The 24,848-nt window shown below is 39.5% G+C and overlaps 1 protein-coding gene across 1 annotated transcript in view; it reads left to right on the forward strand.

Moving 5' to 3' along the window:
* The window catches only part of cacna1da (calcium channel, voltage-dependent, L type, alpha 1D subunit, a), a 69,323-nt gene that overhangs the window by 13,014 nt on the left and 31,461 nt on the right, over positions 1-24,848 (forward strand). Inside the window, exons 4-9 of the mRNA XM_037678856.1 lie at positions 10,837-10,976; positions 16,675-16,847; positions 17,250-17,402; positions 19,816-20,012; positions 21,782-21,885; positions 23,997-24,166. Of these exons, the coding sequence (XP_037534784.1) occupies positions 10,837-10,976; positions 16,675-16,847; positions 17,250-17,402; positions 19,816-20,012; positions 21,782-21,885; positions 23,997-24,166 (937 nt within the window). The remainder of the gene's footprint in view (positions 1-10,836; positions 10,977-16,674; positions 16,848-17,249; positions 17,403-19,815; positions 20,013-21,781; positions 21,886-23,996; positions 24,167-24,848) is intronic.

The raw sequence follows: 24,848 nt of genomic DNA on the forward strand, positions 1-24,848 counted from the left end.
ACTTAACAAAAAAACATTTTGGTCTGCAGGAGGAAGTGAGACTACCTGGAGAAAACCACGCGTGTTTGTGGAGAACATGTAAACTCCACCCAGAGAAGTGATTTTGTGATATTCTGTCTAAAAGGCGACAGCTCTATCCACCGTTCCACTGTGCAGCCATCCATAACACAAAAATATAAAAGCTTAATTTTCCTAGTTACCATAACTTGTGCACAACAGTAATTTATCCCGCAAAGTGTGGGGTTCTAAACAGTAATTTATCCTGCTGATCCAGTTTGTTTGTTCATATTACACCAGCGCTGAAGAAGCAAATGAAATAAATCTATTTAGAGTTGCTGTTCAGGTTTATGTGCAAGTGTTTTGGCTGAATGTTGTGCTACAGAAGAGTGTAAATGTGTACATATGTGGGGGAAACAGTTGGCTCGGTGTACGTGTGTGAGAGAGAGAGACCCTGGCACAAACAGCAACGTCTGGACTGGGGACTCCCGTGGAGATGATGATAGAAGAATGTGTTTAGTCACTTAACGTAACTGCTCATTTGCGGCTCACACTAGCACTGTCCCTGCTTGTTATCTTGAATGTGTATTTCTGCACGTGTGTGTGCGCGAGTGAGAGAGAGCATTAGCATGTGACAGAGGGGAGCCCAGAGTAAAGAGAGAGGCAGAGCTGTGGTGTGGATATTATTATGTGATTGTGCAGATTTATTTTTAATCTATATATATTTGCTTTTGTGAAGTTACATCGCTACAGAAAATAAACCCAACATAAATAAACAATTTTTAAGGCAGGGACTATAGGCTTTGTTTACTTTTTGGACATTTCTAAAATAGTTTAAAGTCAATTGAAATAAAAAATTTCTCAGTTGTCTTGTATTATCAAACAGGACTTGCATATTGAAACATAATTTATTGCCTTAACATTTTCTGATATGGCTTTGGATTCGGTAAATGCACCAAAATGCAGAAAGGATTTAAAAGATTTATTAAAACAGGAACTCTGGTGGAGGTCTGGGCCCATGGGCCGCTTGGATCTGCAGTAGAGTTAGTGACTTGACTTTGACTGTGAAGATTCTCAGGAGAATAAAGGCCATCACTAACCTTCACAGTCAGGCAGGTAGCAGAATCTGTGCGACAGGTGGATCTGATGATGTCACCAACGGTGATTGAGCTGAAGAAGAGCAGGAGAACTGTGTAGTGTGAGGCGTTGGGGCAAGTCCAGAGACGAGGTCCAGTGGAACGGTCCAAGGCCATACACAGGTGGTCAGAAATGTTTATCCAAATCCAGAGTACAAAGCAAGAGGCATAGTGGTCGAGGTGAGGAAGAGCAGAGTCATTACTGTGGTCAGAGAGAGAGATCCAAATCAGGCAGGGGATAAGCAAGGTGAGGAGTCCAAGAGGCAGGCAAGAGGTCAAAACCAAGAAGGCAAACAGGCTGTGGCATGAACGCTGGACATTTACTCCTTGGTAAGGTTTGATAATCTGGCACTGGTTGGTTGTGGACGTGGAGCTTATAAAGGCAGGTGAACAAGTGAAGCTGATGAGTTCTGATTGCTGTGGAGAAACAAGGGGGCGTGGCAAGGTTTGGAGGGAGCAGGCTTGCGCTGAAGGATGGTTGATAGGCAAAACAGACATGGAAACAGAAAACTATGACAGGAAGGGGCAGAAACGTGACAATTTTCAGTGTCACAGAGATTTACTTCTTGATTTATTACCATAGCAACTTGTGCTTGAGACCAAACCAAGCTCAATACTTATAGGCTTTTTTTTTTTGTTATCTGGGTCCACAAACTTAAAATCTCCTGTCCACTTTTCCCATTTGATGTTCTTGGTTAACACAGGCTGTTCTGTATATGGTCAGCTCACTTACTGGATTCAGTCATTCTTACGTTTCATCCAGGTTAACAAGATTTTAAACAGTTGAGATCATACCTGAATTTATTTATTTTATTTTTTTAATATCATGTTTTTCCATCCATGTTCGATGGGTTTCTTTGTTTGGGTCTCGGAGGCAACAAGTCGATGTGAAAAACCCAGTTGGTGATACATTCCAGTTTCCCTGAGGGATCTCGAGGTGTTCCCAGGGCAGAGAAGATAAATAAGACCTCGAGAGAGTTCTGGGTCTGACCTGGGGTTTCTTCCCAGTGGTGCATGCTCAGGAAACTTCCAAAGGGAGGTGTCCAGGACGCATCAGATGCCTGAACCACCTCAACTGATTCCTTTGATGCAAAGGAGCAGTGGCTCTACTCCGAGCTCTCCTCAGGTTAGGTTCGGCCACCCTACGAAGGGAGTTCATCTTGGCCACTATCTGGGAACATTCCCAGTCCACCCTCACTACTCCTTTAAGTTTACCTGGTGTTGTCAAGACCTGGTCACAAGATTTGGAACATTCTCTTTTACTACAAATTAAAAATAATAATAATAATAATGTGTTAAAATCTGACTTACCAAACAGCATTAAAGTAGTTCTTTATATGGAAATTTAAAACTAATTACCATTCATTTTGTGGAATGTTTTAAAAGCTCTATTTTTGATGGTAGCTTGTGTTGCAAATCCCCAAATACTTTTCTCTGCAATAACACTTTGCATGTCTTTTTGAATGCTTAAATTTAGACATGGCAGAGCTTTGTGTCTCTGTGGTGTAAGTGACAGATTTCAATGTGCTACATTCAAAAAGAGCTGTTGTTTCTGCCAATACGGTTGGCTTTTTTTGTTAATTGTTGTTTTTTAATGATCGGATGTAGCGCAGGGTGAAAACCAATCTGTTGTGTAAATAAACATAAAACCATTCTGCAATAATCATCATATTCACGACATCAAAGTGGAAATAAAGCATGAAAAGTCTTAGCTATGCTGATTTAAAGTGCAGAGCGAAAAGCTGCTGGATCAGAGAAGCACTAAACACTGCATGACCCTCTCTGTGCTGGCTCGACTGGACAGCCCTGACTGATCTCTACAGACAGGGGACGGAAACAAAGATGGAGAGCCGGCTGAGGGAAAAAGACGGTATTCATGCAGTGATGCTGTTTGTGTCATCTTTTTGAGCGCATCAAAATAAATATTGTGGTTGCAACTGTAAAAGTTGGTTCTAAATCCTTCACAGCTCACACCGTGCTGACGTTTGTGTTACGGTTGTATTTGCTCTGTGTGTGAGCGTTTGGTCACACATGCGTGATGGCGGTGTTATTCATGCTACTCTGGGCTTGTCGCCACACGTTCAGATGTTCTGACACGGAAATATTAGTAACAGTCAGGTGAAACAGTAAAACATAAAATCTCGTCAAATATTTGGGGATTATGTGTTGTGAACAGAAATTATAGGTTTATGTTAACCTGACTGATGCTGTTTGGAAAGTTGAGTTCAACATATTTGTATTACAAAGTTTAAATTCAACTAGAAGACTTGAAGCACTCGGTCGAGTGTTTCTGCTTTTTGTAGTTTTTTATGCTTTTGAATCCTACTGTAAGGTCTATTGATTGTGGCAATAAAGTCTGTTCCTCCTGACAGCTTTGGGCCTGGAGTGATGAAGGAAAAGCTTTTAGGTTTTTTGCAAAATACCAGGACTGGAGTTGCTCAGAACATTTGGTCTCAGAGTCTGATTTGTGCATGTTTTGTTGTTGTTGTTGTTGTTTTTTTAGGTAAATTATTTCCATTTTTGTTTTGTGTGTTCTGATTGTGTCTATTGAGGTTTGCCAAAAATATATATTCTTTACGTATTCAAATTTCTTCTTTCTGGTAAAGTCATTATTTTATAAAAATCAAATTCTTCCTCATAACATTTATTAGTCAATATAATGTTCAAGTTTTTCATGAAAGCAAAAAGGAACTAAAGATGGATGTTCAAATTCAGCTATGCAATTTATTTACTTATTTGTTTACTGTATTATTTCCTGTTGCTGAAACGTGGGCAATAATGTATTTGCCTCTGTCTGTGTATGCATGTATATGTCCAGTTGGCTGTCTGTTAGCAAAATATCTCATTAACCATTCATCCATCCATCCATTATCTTTTACCCGCTTCTTCCATTTTGGGTCACGGGGGTCGCCGGTGCCCATGTCCAGCAATCACTGTGCGAGGGGCGGGGGACACCCTGGACAGGTCACAAGTCCATCACAGGGACACATAGAGACAAACAAGACAAACAACCATTCACTCTCTCACTCACACCTAGAGACAATTTAGAGTTACCAATCAGTCTAGCATGCATGTTTTTGGTCTGTGGCAGGAAACCGGAGTACCTGGAGAAAACCCACACATGCACGGAGAGAACATGCAAACTCCACCCAGAAAGGCCCCTGGACCAGGATTTGAACCGGCAACCTTCTTGCTGAGAGGCAGCAGCTCTACCAGTTGCACACCCTGCTGCCTTCTCATTAACCACTGGACAGAATTTAGTAAAATTCTCAGAAAGTAATCATTGGACGTAAATCTACAACTTATTGATTTTTTTAGGTCAATCATATTCAAGGTGGCCGCCACAGCTGATGTCCCGTATCAAGCACAAAAATGGCTGTACCTGAGATCAGTTTACAGATATTGAGCTAAAATGTGGTGTGGTAGTAGCTGAGAGTCATTTACAAAACATAATCTTAACGCCAACTAATTGAGAACACGTGTAATTTCAAAATTTGTCCAGAATAACTACAACTTTGTAGTTTCTCAACACAAAATGATCTTATTTTAAAACTGGGGTATATGCATTTTTATTAATGAACGCTGGTCTTAAATTTGTTGTTGAAGAAAATAATCTTCATTCAATATTCAAAATATAAAACTAAGTGAATCTTATTGGGTGTAATAAAATCAAGCATTTAACAACATGAACAGTTGCTTCAGATTTTTGATTTATTCACTTTCAAAGTTTTTTTCCTTATTTAAAATGCAAAACTCAGAGCTGCAGCTGCTCAGGGCATCTTTCAAGCAAAGTGCGTGTGAAGACAAACAGCAAAGCTTCTTCTAATGACAGTGAAATAAATTCTGACTCCACGGGGGGTCAGCACAATGTGTAGTTTTAATTCAACATCTTGATGCGTGTGAGACAGTCACACTGCAGGATGTCAAAATAAGACGAACAAACTCAAGCGCACAACGCTACACTTTCTTTCTGCGTTTGCTCAAAGGAGTCCGGCTAATAGAAATCACTGTTAGACGTTCTTGAATGAACAATTTGTCTCTCGATGCTTGAGTTTTATTCTTATTCTTATGATCTTTTCTAGCTAGTGATGTAGACTTTCTTGTGTAAAATCTGATCAAATGTATCTGATAAAAGATTTATTTGCAAAAGGAAACGCGATGCCAATAAGGATTTATTTCTGTAAATTGATATAAGTTTTGAAATGAAAATGTTTGTTTTTAGTTACAAAAAGATGTTACTTTTTGTAACTTCTTGTTCAGTAAAACTACAGTTTTATTGCTTTATTGGTCTTACTGTTTTGTTTTATTCTTTTATGTGTTAAATGTTCTTGATTTTATATGTACAACACTTTGCTGCAGCTATGACTGTTGTATAGTGCCTTATATATAAAGTACTATAGTCGTGGTAGTAAATGGTCTAATTCTGGTCACCAGCTGACTAAATGGTCTATAGCTCTTCTTTTTTTAATTTACACGACAAGCTGATTTCTGTCAGAAGCTCAGTGGGCAGTGCTGCAGTCTTGTATTTCTGAGGCTGCAGGTTCAAGCCCAGGATGTTTCAAGAAACGCAACTGAGGTCAAACCAGTTACATCTTTTGTGTGAGTTTGTTTGTTGTGGCAACCCCTGCAGAAGGCAGCAGCTGAAGGAGCAAGCCAATTTTTGTTGTTTTTTTGTTTTTTTTCCCACTTAAGTTGATGCCACCCAATCACTTTCACAATTTGTGGAAGCAAATTTCATCGTAAAGTTAACAAAATGGGGTGGTATGGTGGCGCAGTTGGTAGAGCTGTTGCCTCTCAGCGAGAAGCTTGTTGGTTCAAATCCCAGCCTGGGACTTTTCTGGGTGGAGTTTGCATGTTTTCTCCGTGCATTTGTGGGTTTTCTCCGGTTACTCCAGTTTCCTCCCGCACACCAAAAACATGCATGTTAGGCTGATTGGTAACTCTAAATTGTTTCTAGGTGTGAGTGAGAAAGCGAATGGTTGTTTGTCTCTGTGTGTCCCTGTGATGGACTGGAGACATGTCCAGGGTGTCCCCCGCCTCTCGCACATTGATGGCTGGATATGGGCACCAGTGACCCCCGCAACCCAAAATGGAAGAAGCGGATAAAGATAATGGATGGATGGAATTCCCAAAATGTTGGTTTAAAATAAATAAAGTGTTGTGTGTTTGCACCAAAGCTCAATAATCCAAGTATAAAATCCAACAGTGTTCAGTCAGGTCATCTGGACGGTTTCTTTTCTTTGCTGAGACGTTGCATCCTTCATCCAAAGGACTTCTTCGATCTGTTGTGCGTTTGATTAAACACCTGTTGAACGTCTTGAATTTATTACTTTTTCTTGATTTAACAAAGCACGGTAAAGTCAAAGGAATATTTTGTATGCAACTCTTTGCAAAAAGACAAAGCAATTCAGAAAATGCAGCTGAATTACTTTCTGAGATTCCTGGGAATGAGATCAGAATGGATGGTTTCAGCTTCCTCCCATATAGCATTATTTTCTGGACAGTAGGCTTTATTTATAATGACAATATTTATAAAGACAATGGATTTTTTTTTTCATCTTAGTTTATATTTCTCCTAATGTACAAAACAAAAAGTTAATGTTTAATGTTAACCGGAGGCAGATAAGTTGCAGCTCATAAGCACCGTGGACACCCTGCTTCAAACCGTTAATGTATTCTTGTTGTTGCTGTCCGCCTGGCTATGTCATATGGCGAGTTATGTAGGAGCGTGCACGGCTCAGTGGTTCAGCAGCATCATATGTCATGGTGAGTAGATCAGCTGTGAGCTGAAGTGAGTTGTGGTCTGTAGCTGTGAATACTCACACTGAGGCATGGAGAGGCCAGTTGGGGGCTGTTGTTGTTGGGTTTAAAGAACTTGGAGAGTTGTTTGCTGACTTGGACTGCAACATTTTGCTGTTCGGATGCATTTTAAGACATAAAAATGTGCTTATACCACATAAACTGTGCTTTATGCATACCTGAGAGAATTGTAGTAATTAATGTGAACATACTGTATTTACTGCTGATAACTTGCATAAATTGTGCAAGAGATTGATAAAAACAGTAGTACAGTAAGTGGCTGCAGAACATAAATAAACGTTATTCATCTATCCATTTTTTTTTTTACCCACATTTCCTTTTTGGGTCACGGGGAGCTGGTGCCTGTCTCCAGCAGTCAGTGCACGAGGCAGGGAACACCCTGGACAGGCTACAAGTCAATCACACAAAGACAAACGAGACACACAACCATTCACACTCTCATCTAGAGACAATTTAGAGTTACCAGTTAGCCAATTAACAGTTACCAGTTAGCCTAACATGCATTTATTTTGCTGGAGCAAACCATGCAAAGTTATGAAAGGCCCCAGAATTGGATCTTTTGAGCTGACAGGTGACCACAGCACCACTGTGCTGCCCATAAACTATAATAACACAGAAATGTATGATTATCTCCATTTTATTTTACTGTAACTGTCTGTTATTTATTTTCGTTTTTATTTATGCTCACAGTTCAATCTGTTAATTAATTTACTCATTAATGGAGGGACAAATGGCTTTCATATGTGATTACGTTTAACATGTTCTGAATCAGGAGGGGGTAATCTGCATCGACTGTAGCACGGAACGCTCAAATTATTCTGACTTCATATTAAAGTTACACCTCTTGTTCTTTTACTGTTGTACAGACACAAACATATTTTTATTTTATGCAATGTTTAAAGTGTATATTCTGATGGGACCATATCATGACGTTGTTTTGGCAGCCATAAAAAGCTGAGTAATAGTTTTACTGGTTTACCAGCAGCAAATAACCGCAGCAGCAGTTTACCATCAGTTTTGGTTTTTTTACCTCTAAAACTCTTCACTCGTCTCTCTGTCACTTTCCCTTCATCCTCACATGAATCGCTTTGTTATCTTTGCTCCCTGCGGCTCAAGAACGCTCCGTCACAGAGCCAGCGGCCCCAAGCTTAACGGCCTTTTCTTTCAGTAACAAAGAGGCTTGTGCTGTTTATTCTTAGCTAAGTGCTTCGCACAATCTGCAGTTAACCATCGAGAAAAATGAATCTGGCAGCCCGCAGTGCTCCTGCATTTATAGTGTCCGCACCACAGCTCCCTCAGGAGTAAGAGGTCGTTATCTATATATTGATATATTTGTAGGCATTTCCCTGCATTTTATTCATGTGTTAAATATTAAACCCATCTCTGATCCTGCTAAATGAAGTTTTTATGGGCAGATATGTTTAACATGACCTGCTTCATGAATAAATGATTAAGATAGTCTCCTTCTGATTAAGGGAGATCTCAGGACTGTCCTAAACATGCTGAGTCACCTTTGTTTTATGCAACCTCCGTTTCTTACACAATAAAAGACATGCTGCCACAATCGTCTGGACATTTGCGTGCCTCTGTTTTCAGCTTCACTTCCAGTCGTCCTCAGTCGATGGCTCAGTGTTCCCTCTGCCTTTGAAATGAGCAGAGAAAGGAGCACGGCTGAGCTGCATCTCCTCTCACAGCATCCTCTAATTACGCAATTCCTTCGTCATGTTTATGTTTGATCCTCTGCTTCTTTCTGGCTTGTTAACAGTTTAATCTTATTTATTTATTTTTGTCGATAATCAACGATTTCTTTTTCCACAAAAGCAGTTTCCTTTCATTTTAGATATACAGGAACAATATATCTGGTTTATATAAATGTTGACCAGCGACAATAGCAAACGTGTTTTTAAAACGTTGTTAGTGAAGATTTTTCATGGAAAGAACAGATTTAAAAACACATTTTTATCTAGAATTCATTTCAGAATTGCTTACTTTCAGCTTGTTTCATGTTGTCAAAGTTATCACTTTTTAAATTTTTATTTCAGACCCAAGTGGAAAGAGAGAAGCCTGAATGACATGAATATGTTTTAAAGCTGGCAGCATGACGGTTCAGTGGTTGGCACTATTGCCTCACAGCAAGAAGGTCCTGGGTTCAATTCCCGGTTGGACCTGGGGTCTTTCTGTGTGGAGTTTGCATGTTATTCTCATGCTTGCGTGGGTTTTCTCTGGGTACTCCAGTTTCCTCCCTCAGACCAAAAACATAGGTAACTCTAAATTGTCCCTAGGTGTGAGTGAGAGAGTGAATGGTTGTTTGTCTTGTTTGTCTCTATGTGTTACTGTGATGGACTGGAGACATGTCCAGGGTGTCCCTTGCCTCTTGCACAGTGACTATGGGCACCTGTGACCCCCCGCTACCCAAAAAAAGAAAAAGCAGGTAAAGGTAATGGATGGATGTTCATTTCGTCCCAGTTTGCTCAACTAAAGTGCCAATGTGTAGTACTGGCTAAGGTGGTGTTTGTTTTACACAGATTTATAAGATTAATTTTATAATCTTGGAAAAACATCTTTACTCATCATCCTTGCAGAAGACTTCTACTCATTTCTCCATACCCTGCACTCTATGGCTGATGTGGTGAAGGAACTATTAGCTATTTGACAGAATATCATTTTGAAAATGACAAGATTATCTCTTTAACGTTTCTTTTGAGCTCTTGAACTTAGTCCTTGAGTGTGCCTTTTTTCCTCATTCACACTGAAACATGACAGTGACCTGATGCTATATTCCACCAATTTAAAATGGGTGTGTTTGATCAGTTGATTAAAATAAATGTTTGTTAAAGTACGCACATCATAAGAAAGATTTACCTTTTATAATAAAGCTTATAAGACGTCCATCCATTCTGTATACCTTTGTTGCACTCTATTCTGGGTTGCAAATGGGTCAAATCCCAGCTTCTTTTGATTTAGAGTGGATGTACAGTACCTGGACAGTCATGGCCCTAACTATCAAATCAAAAACACAAACTTAACTCACTTAACTCTGAGTCATGAGAGGGAACTGGAGCACTTCAATGAAATCAAATTAATCTGATTGCATCTCATCTCATTTGCTTTTTACTCCCTTTTGTTATTTTAAGACATCATATACAAAGTACTGCACCACTCTTTAATTAATCAGCATCAGTTATTAAAAAATAAACAATTGTGTTGACATCCAGTGAATCAGTTATCTTACTATGCATACTTCAAGGCCCAAATAAATACTTTTATTGGATGGAGCTATAGCTTTTTTAAATGTGTCTTTAGAATATATATAGCATATTTTTTAAAGTTTATGTTTTTTGAACAGGTATGCCTACAATTTATCCCAGTAGGAGAGTTTTATGTTTAATCGAATGTTAAGAATGTATTAGTTTTGATTTCACTGCTCTTCGTGTCTCGTTTAGCTTCTGGAGTTTTTTTCTGTCATTGTTGGCACAAAATGATGCTCTGTTGTTGCTCCACTGAGTCTTCATCTACACCACTGAGCTTGATTGGATCCATTTCTGATCATCTGAGTGAGCTTGTTTCAGGTACCTTGTAGGGACCAATTTTGCAAAAAATCATGCATTGTGGGAACCATCTGCTCTTTATGGGGACCAAAACCAGGACCTCATAATGAGAAGTCTCACTGAGGGATTAGGGGTTAGGTTTAGGACTAAGGTAGGGTTAGGGTTAGGTATGCACTAGTGATTGTTAGGTTTAAGGGTCAGGGTTAGGCTATAGAAAATGAATGGACGTCAATGCAACGTCCCCCAAAAGTATGTTTACAAGAACGTGCAAGAGTGTGTGTATGTATTACCGTGTTCATTTACAGCTGTTAACTTTTTCTTTTGTGTGTCTGCAGGAAACAGTTGAATATGCCTTCCTGATCATTTTCACAATAGAGACCTTCCTGAAGATTATTGCTTATGGTTTGGTGATGCACCAGAATGCATATGTGAGAAACGGCTGGAACATGCTGGATTTCGTCATTGTGGTTATTGGGTAAGTCTGCGCCTTCACCTAATTTTGATGTGCTGGGCTCAGATTTTAACATTTTGTATCTTTCTTTTTTTTTTTACATGCAAGGTCACAAGGTTTTTTATTTTTATTTTTCTGTTCTGTTCGGATTTACGCCTTGATCTCAGTTTGACAGTTTACAGTATTTGTGAGGGGAGAAGTTAAAGTTGCTTAAGCCTCTGCTCCAAGTGGACAAGTGCTAATAGACTCCCTCATACACCCACAGTATATGACCCAGAAAAGACAGAGAGAATAAATCAGAGCTTTACCACCGCTGGTGTGAGTCATCATCTCTCCATTTTTTTTTTTACGTCTTCCTCCCGTCTTTCCTTCTCTTTCACTCACACTCTGCTGTCCTCCTCTGTTATTTCTTTGGAGCTTATTGCTATCTCTACCCTTTTAATTTCCTTGAAGCACACAATTTGTCCTTTCTTAAAATGTCTCGGTGAGGACTACAAACAAATAACAAGAAAACACATCAAGTTAAATTACAATTCAACTTAGACAACATGTGACATAATTATTTCATAAAACTAAAACACAGACAAAACATTCATATTGGAATAGAAGGCATTGTTCTTCAAATCTTTTTTGTAACCATTTACATCAAGTTAAAGTCCATTTGCAACCCATATACATGTTCATCGGTGCATAGCAGGTGCATGCTTTGTGCCTTCATCATTAATAATCTACAAGAGCAGCAGAAGAAATGTTGAAACAAATGGACTGTACTTGTATCTCTTATATAATCTTTCTATAGATCTAGTAGAGTGATGTATGAATGAGTAAATGAGGGCACAGATTGTAGTGTAAAGCTCTTTGAGTGTCTTGATTAGGGGTTGAACGAGTATATAATTTTTAAACTCAACATTAACATAAAACCCGAGTAGAACTCGAGTATTTGATGACGTCATAGATCTCAAGATACAAAAATAAATAAATAAATAAATAAAACCACAAAAAAAGGCAATTATTTACAACAAAAAAAAGACCAACAAAACATTGGGAGCGTATATTATGCTCCTACCATTTATCATACTGCAAATAAGTCACAGGAGAAACTAAACTATTAGTTATTATTATTAAACTGCAAACGTGAAGAAACGTGCAGCACGTCAAAAACGAAGCTTAAACCGAAACTGGTTCTGGTTCGGTGGATTGGACCCGGGGTTACACCATACTCTGTGACCTGCAACAGTGCAACACCGCCCCCTACGGTCATACGTGGTCACATAATATGACGTCACTACGGGTACCCGACGTTACATTTTTAACATCGATAGATGCCCTAGCAATCGATGTGTAGATTACTCGAGTACTCTGTTAATGCCCTAGTCTTGATAAGATAGAAAGGTGCTATATAAGTACAATCCATTTACCATACCATTTATATAGTGCCTTTCTTTCTAAGCAAGATACTCAAAGTGCTTTACATTACAATATGTGCCCTCATTTACCTCCACACACACATTCATAGAGCACTACTAGATGGTTACAAAGCTAATCTGAATCTGTAGAGACTGATCAGAGCTTTATCACATTCATACACAGATGGGACACACATCGGAGGCAATGAGGGGTTCAGTGTCTTACCCAGGGACACTTGAACATGTGACTGCTGGTGGAATCGAACCCCCAACTCTCCTATTGGAGGACGACTGCTCTAACCACTCAGCCACAGCTGCCCCAAAACAAGATTTCAAAACAGAAGTCCTCATAGTTGTACTCACGTTCAGCATTTTAGTATGGCTAGTGAACAAAATATGGAAATTGTATAAATAACATTTTGACAGCTCATGCTGTGCAACTCCCCACCTCACTTTGCCCTCAATCTTTTCTCCTGCACATCTTATCATCTTCATCTTTATCACAGTTCTTCGTTTATTTCATTTTTCTCCTCTTCCTTCCTACATTCCACTCCTTTCTGCCCGTATTTCTCTTTTAATGCACGCACAGTCGAGTGGGTAGCTGGGTCAGATCTCCGTCTGTGTGCCGCATGCAGGGCTGATCTGCCATCCAGTCGTAAGCGATGAAGACCGCTGCCTGTCCTTCTAGGAGGAGTGACTATTGCTGCTAAATCACTGAAATGAAAAACAGATAATCCAGCAAGGATCTGATGTCAGAGAGCTGAAGTCCACTTTTAGACAACATTCCGGATGGGTGTGGATCTTGCATGTACAGATACAAAAACATGGTGTGCATCATTTAATGGCACTTAAAGGCTTTTATTATTGCCTACCGCCAAATGGTGGGCAATAAAGCAATTGTTTTTGTTCGTGCATGTGTGTGCTCATTTGTTTGTGCTCCACAGTATCTCATAAACCAGTGGACAGAATTCATTGAAACTGCCATAAAATAATTGTTTGTACATAACTTATCTTTTGAAGTAATCTCAATTTAAGATGGCTGCCATAGCTAATACAAACCAGATTCCAAAATAGCAATACCAGAATGGTGTTATCCAGCGTAAAATAGCAAAGACTTTTAAGTTATCATCAACCGTGCATAACATCATCAAAAGATTCAGAGAATCTGGAACAATTGCTGTGCGTAAGGGTCAAGGCCGTAAAACTCTACTGGATGCTCGTGATCTCCGGGCCCTTAAACATCACTGCACCTCAAACAGGAATGCCACTGTCAAGGAAATAACAGAATGGGCTTAGGAATACTTCCAGAAAGCATTGTCAGTGAACACAATCCACCGTGCCATCTGCCGTTGCCAGCTGAAACTCTACAGTGCAAAGAGGAAGCCATTTCTAAGCAAGCTCCACAAGCTTAGATGTTTGCACTGGGCCAGGGGTCATTTAAAATGGAGTGTGGCAAAATGGAAGACTGTTCTGTGGTCAGATGAGTCACAATTTGAAGTTCTTTATGGAACACTGGGACGCCATGTCATCCGGACCAGAGAGGACAAGGATAGCCCAAGTTATTATCAACGCTCCGTTCAGAAGCCTGCATCACTGATGGTATGGGGTTGCATGAGCGCTTGTGGCATGGGCAGCTTGCATGTCTGGAAATGCACCATTAATGCAGAGAACTATGTTCAGGTTCTAGAACAACATATGCTCCCATCTAGACGTCATCTCTTTCAGGGAAGACCCTGCATTTTTCAACACGATAATGCCAGACCACATTCTGCAGCAATCACAACATCATGGCTACGTAGGAGAAGGATCCGGGTACTGAAATGGCCAGCCTGCAGTCCAGATCTTTCACCAATAGAGAACATTTGGCGCATCATAAAGAGGAAGGTGCGACAAAGAAGGCCTAAGACGATTGAACAGTTAGAGGCCTGTATTAGACATGAATGGGAGAGCATTCCTATTTCTAAACTTGAGAAACTGGTCTCCTCTGTCCCCAGACGTCTGTTGAGTGTTGTAAGTAAGAAGGGGGGATGCCACACAGTGGTAAAAATGGACTTGTCCCAACTTTTTTGGGATTTGTTGACGCCATGAAATTTGGAAACAACAGATTTTTCCCTTAAAATGATACATTCCCTCAGTTTAAACTTTTGATCTGTGATTTGTGTTCTATTCTGAATAAAATATTAGATGTTGGCACCTCCACATCATTGCATTCAGTTTTTATTCACAATTTGTTTAGTGTCCCAACTTTTTTAGAATCCGGTTTGTATGTTTTAACAAACACAAAAGGGCTCTAACTGTTAATTTGACTGAAATAGAGCTGGCATTTGATGTGGTTGTAGCTGAGAGTGATTCATAACATTTTAGAATCCTGCTTTGCACTTCTTTGCTTAAAACTTTGACAATAACTGTTGAAATCAACCCTCTCTGTCTGTTAGTAAAATTTCTCATAAACCACTGGACACATTTGAGTGAAACCATCTGAACGTAATCAATAGATAGACATCTGCGCTTGAATAATTGTTAGAGACATTACAATTCAAGATGGCCACCACAGCTAGTTATGTTTATCCAACATAAAAATGTCCACAACTCTGTCAGTTTTGCAAATATTGAGCTAAAACTACAGTCGGTGTGGTAGTAACTGAGAGACATTTCTTATACATACTCAAAGAGCTAACAGATGGTGTAAGAACTTTAAAAGTTTGGCAAGATTTTTGCTATACTTCAGATTTAACTCAATTTTAATAAAACTTGCAGAAAGTATTCTTGAGTGTTCATCTATGTTTAATTAACTTGTGGAGTTAAACAGGTTCAAGATGTCCGTCACAGAAATTATATCCTACTAAACACAGATATGACTACAACTCAGTCATTTTTACAGATTTTTGAGCTAAAATGTGACGTGGTAGTAGCTAAGACATTCTAAATATTCTAAGAGAGTAAACAGATGTGCAAGATATTTACTTACAACTTTGACATTCATTTCATCAAGAAATGCTCTTTTTTTTTTACTTTTTGAAAAAAAAAATTTGTGGCATGTGCATTGCTCAAAATAAAGACCAGCATTTATTTATTTATGTATTCATTTGTCTGTTTATCTGCACACTTGGATAATGAGGAAAGACTCTTGAAGAACACCTTTACAACAGCTGATTCCTGTGCTGAATACTTGGTTCTTCAGAGGAACGTTGTGTACAGAGTTGTCGATGTGTGCAGAGGGAGGCGGGTGTAGTTCTCGTTCGAGCATGAGAGGATGAGCAGTGAAACCCCCGGTATGAGTCGGTCAGTCCTACAGCTGTGACTCAGTGGAGCAGAAGTCGGAGCAGACTGTGCTGAAAGGCCATCAGAACTTCTTCCAGCGCCTATTGGCAGCTTCATTCACTGCTTTTAGACCATAGCTTTGATGTGATGAGTCGAGATGATTTCCCCTCCTGGCTAGGTGAGGGATGTCTGACTGTAATGAGCCTTTCATAGTAAGAAATCCGTTCAGAGTCAATCCCGCTTTGGAAACCAGAGCAGGAATCAGTTTTAATGACAAATCTTTATTCTATACAAGCTTATATATTTGAGCTGCTGATCAATGTCCCAAGTTCTTTATAGGAAGACATTTATGTATAAATGACAATATATACAGCTGGTAAGAAGAAGAATTTATTATTTCAGATCCAATTTATTTGAAATGAACGCACGGTTTATTTTCCTGACTGAGTGATTGTCAGATAACATGGTGTCACAAATACATGGTAATGATCAGTGACAAGCTAAAGCTTTCAGCCAAGGTACAGTTTAATGGCTGAAATGATTAGTTATAATAAAATAATTACCATAATTACAGGAACCACGTAATCTAGTGATTTGTTCCATGTTGTTATGGCTCAACACACAATTGTGTTGCTGTGTCACCCCAACGGTTGGTTCGTTTTCGCCATGCTAACAGTTTTTTGGGGCATTTGGGGTTCTCCTGCAGCTTAAAACCACCCGTGTTAGGTTGAGCGGTGATTCTAAACTGATCAGAGGTGTGAGTGTTTGTGTGCACGTGTATGTCTCTTTGTGCCCGGTGAACTGGCCAAGCTGTATGCTGACTCTTGCCTGACAGTTTCTGAGATCAACAGGGCCAAAGTTGTTAAAAAAATTAATGAGTATTGTGGGAGTAAGTCAGTCATTTTGGAGACATTTAACTGATTGACTTCCTCTGAAAAACTTTATATTTAACGATGTTCCAATTTTTTTTTTTTTATTATTATAAAGGCACAGTTTTATGTTTGGAGCTGATTAAACAATATTTTAATTCAATTGTTTTCTTTGTTTTCTGACAGACTCTTCAGTGTTGTCTTAGAATTTTTGACCAAAGATGAGAAGGGAGATGGCCCCGAAGCTAGCACCCATCCATCGCCGCACGGCCATGGAGGTAAGCCCGGTGGATTTGACGTTAAAGCCCTTCGAGCCTTCCGTGTGCTGCGACCCCTGCGGCTGGTCTCAGGAGTACCCAGTAAGTGATCTGAACTTTAGAGTTTCTTATAAGTGCTGCCTGTGTGAATTAATGCATTTTTTTTGTATATTTTGCATGTTTTTGTGTAATAATCTTAGATCTAAATCTGAGTAAAATGAAAGTTAAATGTCTTAACATGACAAGTCAACCCTGGAGGAACTTTTACAAATTAAATAAGAGACTGGTGTGACAAAAAAATAAACAAACTTAAAGAAAAGACATCTGATAAACTTTAAAAATATAAATTAGGTTAGATGCACATAAAATGCAAATGTACGTTAACATGTGGTGCCATGTTCTGCTGTTTTTGCACTGAGAGTAAAGAAGCCAGTTTGTTCCTCTGCTCATTCAGTCCTAAAAAGCCAGGCTTCTTGTGACTCGTTCATTTTCCTCTTTGCTCAGGTTTACAGGTGGTGTTGAACTCCATCATCAAAGCCATGGTTCCTCTGCTGCACATCGCCCTCCTTGTCTTGTTTGTCATCATCATCTACGCCATTATTGGCCTGGAGCTTTTCATCGGTAAAATGCATGCGACCTGCTACATAGTTGGCACAGGTAAGTGCTCTGGGCTTTCTTTTATGCATAAAAGCAAATCAGCTTTTTAGTCATTATGCTGTTTATGGCAAGGTTTTTTTTTCTGTCAAGCTTGACTTAAAAAGAACTGTGCACATAGGTTGATCTAATAACTGGTTTACAGTAAGGAATGGGACAAAATAGCAACATTTTGAACAAAAATATTGTGATTTAAATAGGACTCTTTATGAGTATTTTTTCATGGAATTTATTTGTTGTTTAAAATAACAATGCCGTTGTATATGCAACTCGATGAATTGTTAGTCCCAACAGTTTTTTTTTCTACTCTCATGACAAACAGGTCAACCTGTCATTGATTTTCCTTTTATAGTTGTATGATTGATGCACAGCCCACCCACTCAGTTGGTGCTTTCTTGGAAAATGCACATGTTTTGGCAATACGTCCTCTTTGTGTTGTGTTATTAGTGTTTAATTTGCTCCAGGGTGCAATTTTCCAACAGAGCTGGACGTCATCTGTTTGGAATCAGTGCAACATTATTTTAATTGCCATGTTCCCAGTTTTCACTGTTAACAGCAGATGTATTTCCGTCAGGAGCTGTTAATGGAAACGTATACATTACGGTGCCAAAGTGTACAACAGGAATGTAGTAAAAAATATATTCATCACCCTCGAATCCTCCCCATCTGCTTTCACATATGTGGGGAAAATTACATTAAAGGGATAGATTTTTTTATGTAGGACTTCAGACTCTGTGACTTGTCTGCAGCAAACAGCAGTCAAAACAATTTTTTTGTTGGAAAATCAGGGAGAAATTCTTACTGAGGAGCCACGCTAACAACAAGGAGCTAATTTCTAACATCTTACCCAACCCATCTGTCTTAATTCTACAACAGGGAAAATAAATGCTTTATTGTTTTTTTTACTACATTATGTCACTTTTGCATTACAGTAGTCCCTCATTTGACTTACGTTCCAGACACTCCCACGATAAGTGAAAATCTACGAAGTAGGGACCTTCTATTTATTTTAGTATTTAAATATATTAGGCTTTATAAATCCTTCCCACACTCTTGCAATGTAATTAACAATGTTCTAAACTCTTAAACCTACGTAATTTTAACAACATATGTACATGTACTGTGCAGTACTGTGCAGTACTGCAAAATTTTACATGGGTACTCACCAGTGAAGTTACTACTACAACTTGAAGGATGAGTTTAGCTTCAGGATTATTTGTGACTTTCCTGCCAGTTCTGTGAGATTAATCGTTACTTGTGACTTTGCGTTGCAAAACTATTTTTACCACATCGGTTTCTCCGCTCCCTCCATTGCTGTTCTTTGAATTTCAGCAGAAAGCAATGTTCTGAAGCACTGTTGGCTTCTGGGCCATGTAGTTTGTTGCATTACAGTATAGGCTTATTGAAAGAAAACAACAAAATGGCGGCGTTTTGTTTTGTTTTTCACCTTACTGGTTGGTTCCCGCTCTTGTCTGCGCCTGTTAACTTTTCATCCCATACCGTCTCAGTCATGTGAGTAATATTAAAGTTGACAATCGTGTGCCGTGTACAATCTTACGTTGAAAATCCACGAAACGGTGAGTCCGCGAACGTTACGCCACAAAGTATCGAGGGACTCCTGTAGTTCTTTACATGGACATATGTGGTTATTTACTTTTGTCACTGGCTGTGTTGGAACACCATCTGTGTTCTGTTGTAACACATTCAATGTGAACCACAAGTAAGAAATGTGATAAGTGTACCTGATCTGCATAGCTCTGCATATTCTGACTACTATCTACTACAAGATTCTGACTACTCATAAGTATTGCATACAACCATCCATCCATCCATTATCTTTACCCGTTTATTCCATTTTGGGTCACGGGGGTCGCTGGTGCCCATGTCCAGCAATCACTGTGCGAGGGGCGGGGTACACCCTGGACAGGTCGCAAGTCCATCACAGGGACACAGAGAGACAAACGAGACAAACAATCATTCACTCCCTCACTCAAACCTAGGGACAATTTAGAGTTACCAATCAGCCTAACATGCATGTTTTTGGTCTGTGGGAGGAAACCGGAGTACCCGGAGAAAACCCACGCATGCACGGAGAGAACATGCAAACTCCACCCAGAGGGCCCCTGGACCGGGGTTTGAACCAGGGACCTGCTCGCTGAGAGGCAGCAGCTCTACCAGTTGCGCCACCGTGCTGCCTGCATACAACCAGACTCTAAATAATCTGAAAAATCTTCTTTAAGTCAGAAAATGACATACATGACCCTACTGATTAAACTATTTGACTGGCTTATTTTGTAAGTTTTAAAAGTGTTCCACAAGATGGAGTTGATGGTCATGACAAATGTGTAGAATAACAAATACTGAATGCATAAAGTACTAAATTACATAAACAGTCTGATGATTTCTCTTACCATAGATTTGATAGGAGAAGAAGAATCAGCTCCATGTGCGATCTCAGGGCACGGGCGTCAATGCGCCATCAACGGCACAGCGTGCAGAGAAGGCTGGCAAGGCCCCAACGGTGGTATCACCAACTTTGACAACTTTCTGTTTGCCATGCTGACGGTGTTTCAGTGTATCACCATGGAGGGCTGGACTGACGTGCTGTACTGGGTGAGTCTCTCGCTCTCTCTTGCTCTGACCGCTCGTTTCAATAGCGTGTGACTGACACATGCCTTCAGCTTCAATGTGTCCTCAAATCAGACACACAGCAGTAATGTGGCTGACAACGTGGTGACGACGCTGCTGATCATTTCTCGAGGCAGTTTTTATGTTTCAGATATGATTGATTGCTCAAATGACTCATCACATTTATCAACTCTTAACAAATACCACTGTTCTGGCACTGGCACTATCAATAATCTCACAAGACCCACTATTTTGTTCAGTTGACAATTTCCTGAAGTTTTATTTAAATTTCTGTGAGATCCATCATTCAAAAAAGCAAAGAAATGCAGTTTAACAGTACGTATTTTAGCCCTGTCTTCACAGCTGTGTTCATAACAGCTGGTTTTATTGGGTGTAATGGACCACTTAACTCAACCCATGTCTTCTGCAAGTTGTTCCTCTTTTGAGATCAGTCGACTTATACACGACTTATACAGTCAAATTGGCTCAATTAAATAAAATGTCGCAACCAAAATTAAAAGATTCAGCTTAATGTCAAACTAGTAATTCATAGTTGAATCTAAATCCTAGTTTTATTCTTTAAATTTTGTCAGATTAAACTTGGGTGGCGCAGTCATTCCGTCTTTGTGTGCTTTGTTCAGGTTTTTTCAGGCAGTAAGCTTTATTGTTTGTATAGTTTTTGGATCAGGCGGATTAAGCATCTAACACTGCACACATGAAATTTGCATTTGCATGTAACATTTATTAAACATTTCTTGCAAAAGCAAAGAAGACATTGCAAATGATCAGGGAGATTGGTCAAATTATTTTTTTTTTATTACTGTACTTTTTGGACTATAAGGCGCACTTAAAATCATTTAATTTTTTCAAAAATCGACAGTGGGCCTTATAATTAGGTGCGCCTTATGTATTAATTCTGGTTGTGCTTACTGACCTCCAACTGATTTTATGGGTTATTGTGAATGAGTTGAATAAAGTTCGACTTATCTGACTGTTTTGTGTCGCTTAATGCGCCTTATATGCATGGTGCTTGCTCAGGATGGGAGACTGCAACGAAGCCAAGATTCAACTTGTCTGCTGGCCTCCTTAGATAGAGAACTTTACTAATTGGCTTTTATGTATGTGAATGTTTCTGTAAAGTGCCCTGAGACAACTTTGTTGTGATTTGGCGCTATATAAATAAACTGAATTGAATTATAATCTGAAAAATACAGTATTCTTTAGGAAGATTTCCAACTAAGTGAAATGACCTGGAAGTTCCAACCTTGTTAAAATTACCTGCTAAAGATACTGGGTGGTAAAAGCTGAATGCTTTTCTGGCTGGTATATAGAACAATTGTATTTGTAGAGCACTTCTGGTAAGTTGTTTTTTTTCCACGCGTTGAGTGAAGTTTAAAGCTGCTAAGAAGAATTTTTTGTTAATAGCAACAAGTGAAAATAAGTTTCAGCTTCTGCTTCTAACGTATAGTTAAAGCAATTTTACACCAAACAGGGCCTGTCACATAACAAAACATAAAGAATATGACCAGATGACTGAGATTTTCACACCAACCTACTGACCTGATTGAGTTCCAGTACATTAAAAGGAAGTCTCTACATGAACCCAGATAAATGGATAAATGCTCTGAAGTGCATGTTTAACAAACGTGTTTTGTTCATGTTTTCCTACTATCTGTCTCTTAAAGTTCATTTCACTGTTTCTTCCTCTCTTTTCTCTCTTCTCCTTCCACTCTGGTGACTGCTTGCTCCTCCAGATGAACGATGCTATGGGCTTTGAGCTTCCGTGGGTCTACTTTGTCAGTCTTGTGATCTTCGGCTCCTTTTTCGTTCTTAACCTGGTTTTGGGTGTGTTGAGTGGGTAAGAACCTCCTTCTCTTTGAAGACCGAGACTTCTGCTTGAAGTTCTCTGGTCTTGTGTAAATTTCTGTGTGTGTCTTATAACCGGCTACTTTTGGCTCCTGTAGGTCAACGATGCCATCGGATGGGAAACCCCATGGATATATTTTGTCAGCCTGATTATACTGGGCTCCTTTTTCGTATTAAACCTTGTGTTAGGTGTGCTAAGTGGGTAAGAGGCAACTTGTGCAGTGTATTTGGTCTGCAGTGTGCAAAGCATGTTTCTATGTTTGGGATGTAGTGGTAGCCTATAAATCAATATGTGCTTTGCTGCAGATTCTTTGCATGTGGCACGTGAGCCACTCAAACACGCTGACCCCGAGGACATTGATACACATTGTTTCAGATGAAAAACAGCGAGCTAGTCCACATTAGAATGCCAAGATAAATTCTTCCTCAGCTTCTTTTGTGCCAACTGCAACGTGAGCGTTTCTTCTCCCATCCCTATCCTGAACCAACCTCCTGAGAAGAGAATTAATCTCGTTTTTCGCCTTTCACTGTGTTTCTAAGCCCTCTCAAACCACAGTTTGCTTTCTCAGTCATGTGGAGGAGGGAGTGGGGGGGCTAAGTAGAAACATCTCTGGACGGTTGATCAACAGGAGAGTTTGTTTGGATTTTTAAAAAAATTTTAAGCCACTAATGGTTCACTAAACTCTCATGTCAGGGGACTCTTGTGACCCCCCCTTTTATTTTTTGCTGCTTTTAATCATCACCTGCCACTGAAAGGCAAACAATTATGTTTGCTTGTGTTTGTGTGTAAATCTGTTACCAACATATCTCATAAACCACAGGATGGATTTTACTGAAATGTGCAGAAAATGGTCTTTGGATGTTCATCTACAACTGATTAACGTTTGGACTCAAAATAAGCAGGCCACCACAGCCAACGGACCTTAAAGCAACACAAAAATGTCTATATATCAATCAACTTGATCAGATACTGACCTAACATTTCATGATCGTAGCTGAGACTGATCCCCAACACATATTCTGAATACAGAACAGATTACTTGAGAAAATAGAAGTTTTATCAATAACTGTTTGAATGCAATTCTGTCTGTTAGCAAAATATCTCACAAGCTACTGGATTGTTTTTAACGAAACCTTAGGGAAATAATCACTGTATGTACAACTACAACAGATTAACCATTAGAGCCAAACCAATCAAAGTTGGCTATCACGACTAATTTGCTTTAGAAAACACCAAAACTGCTGTAATTTAGTCCGTTTTACAGACAGTGAGCTGAAATTTGATGTCGTTGTTGCTGAGGAAATCTCAGCACATACTCTAAATAGATGATATTGTATGCAATAACATTATTTTCAAGGACTGACCTAAACAACTACCGCTCAGTCATTTCTTCGGTGGGTGGTATGTATTCCTTCAAAGAATGCTAGGCCTTTAGTTTGCATAATATTTGCATCAATTATCTAATTTCACTTTAACTGCACAGCACTTGTCTTACCACTGAGTGGCTGTACTGTTTTGTCACGCTTGATTTAATTACTATGAAGTAATGTTTCCTACATGCCATTACTGAAGCGTAATGAGACTTTTTCTTCAGTGTACATTGGTGAATTGAACAGCTCCCGTCTTGTAAAACTAATAGATGAAGATTTCATGCTAATGTTGCATGTCTCCATGAAACTGTCTACCTAAATTACCTTTCTGTATGATTAGGATGCTTGCCTAAAGGAAATGTTCCTGTACTGCAGTGCTCTATCTCCCTCTATAAATATATACAGCAGTGTGCTGTCTCTCGTAGATTTACATCTCCCTCCAGTGGCTAGATGTCAGAAAAACAAACCATATTGAATCATTACGACTGAAGTATGCAACTTTAAATAATCCAGTCTGAAAGAATTTGCAGTCTTATCTTTAGTTGGTTTTAAAAAGTTTGGGAAGATTTAGTGCAGGACCACACACTTTTTGGTTTTTATTTTGTGTGGATAAAGTGTGCATTTTGCTTGCTGTGAATATTTCTTAGAGCCTGGGTTTGTGGTGATTAATGCACGTTTCTGTGTATTTCTCTGCCTTTTTTTTTTTGTCTCTGTTTGCTGATTCATCTCCAGAGAGTTTTCCAAGGAGAGAGAGAAGGCCAAAGCTCGTGGAGACTTTCAGAAGCTGCGGGAGAAGCAGCAGCTGGAGGAGGACCTGAAGGGTTACCTGGACTGGATCACTCAGGCTGAAGACATCGACCCTGACAACGAGGATGAGACTGATGAAGGGAGCAAGCGTAATCGTAAGCGCCCTCCTCCACCTCTTTTCTCCATTGGTTCTGAATATGACATTAGGTTCTTGCAATAAGAAACACCAACAGTTATTAAGTGCTTGTGACTTCATTTAAGGTCACCAGGAGAATTTAGTGTGCTAGAACATTTAAAAAACACATTCACATGCTGGAGATAAAACCCAAGTCAATTAGACACTGCACACAGATATAAAGACATACAGATAAAGATTACAGAACAGCTCTGCTGCAATAAACATGACAAAAATGTAACGTTTCTTCCAGTTTGTGACTACAGTAGTCCCTCGCTACTTCACGCTTTGTTTATCACGGTCTCACTCTATCGTGGTTTTTCAAAATAAGATTGGACATGACACACAACTGACTGATGAGCCGCACGATCGGCATGGGATTTTTATTTAAAATGAATTATTTTTAATTATTTAGCACCTGCAGCTGTGCAGCCCACAGCTAAAGAAAAAGCTTCTCCTGCATGTGTCAGGATCTCTGCTCTGCCTCGGAGAAGTGGGCGTGGCCAAGAGCAGCCGTGGCAAAGAGAGGGTAATCATGACATTCAGTGCTCTTTTAGAGCTTTTAGAGTTTAGAAACGTTGTTTAAAATATTGCAAGAGTGTGGGAAGGGTTTAAAACACCTTCACACACACACACACACACACACACACACACACACACAC

This window comes from Nematolebias whitei, chromosome 7 (assembly GCF_014905685.2).
Source record: "Nematolebias whitei isolate Nwh7 chromosome 7, NemWhi1, whole genome shotgun sequence".
NCBI lineage: Eukaryota > Metazoa > Chordata > Actinopteri > Cyprinodontiformes > Rivulidae > Nematolebias > Nematolebias whitei.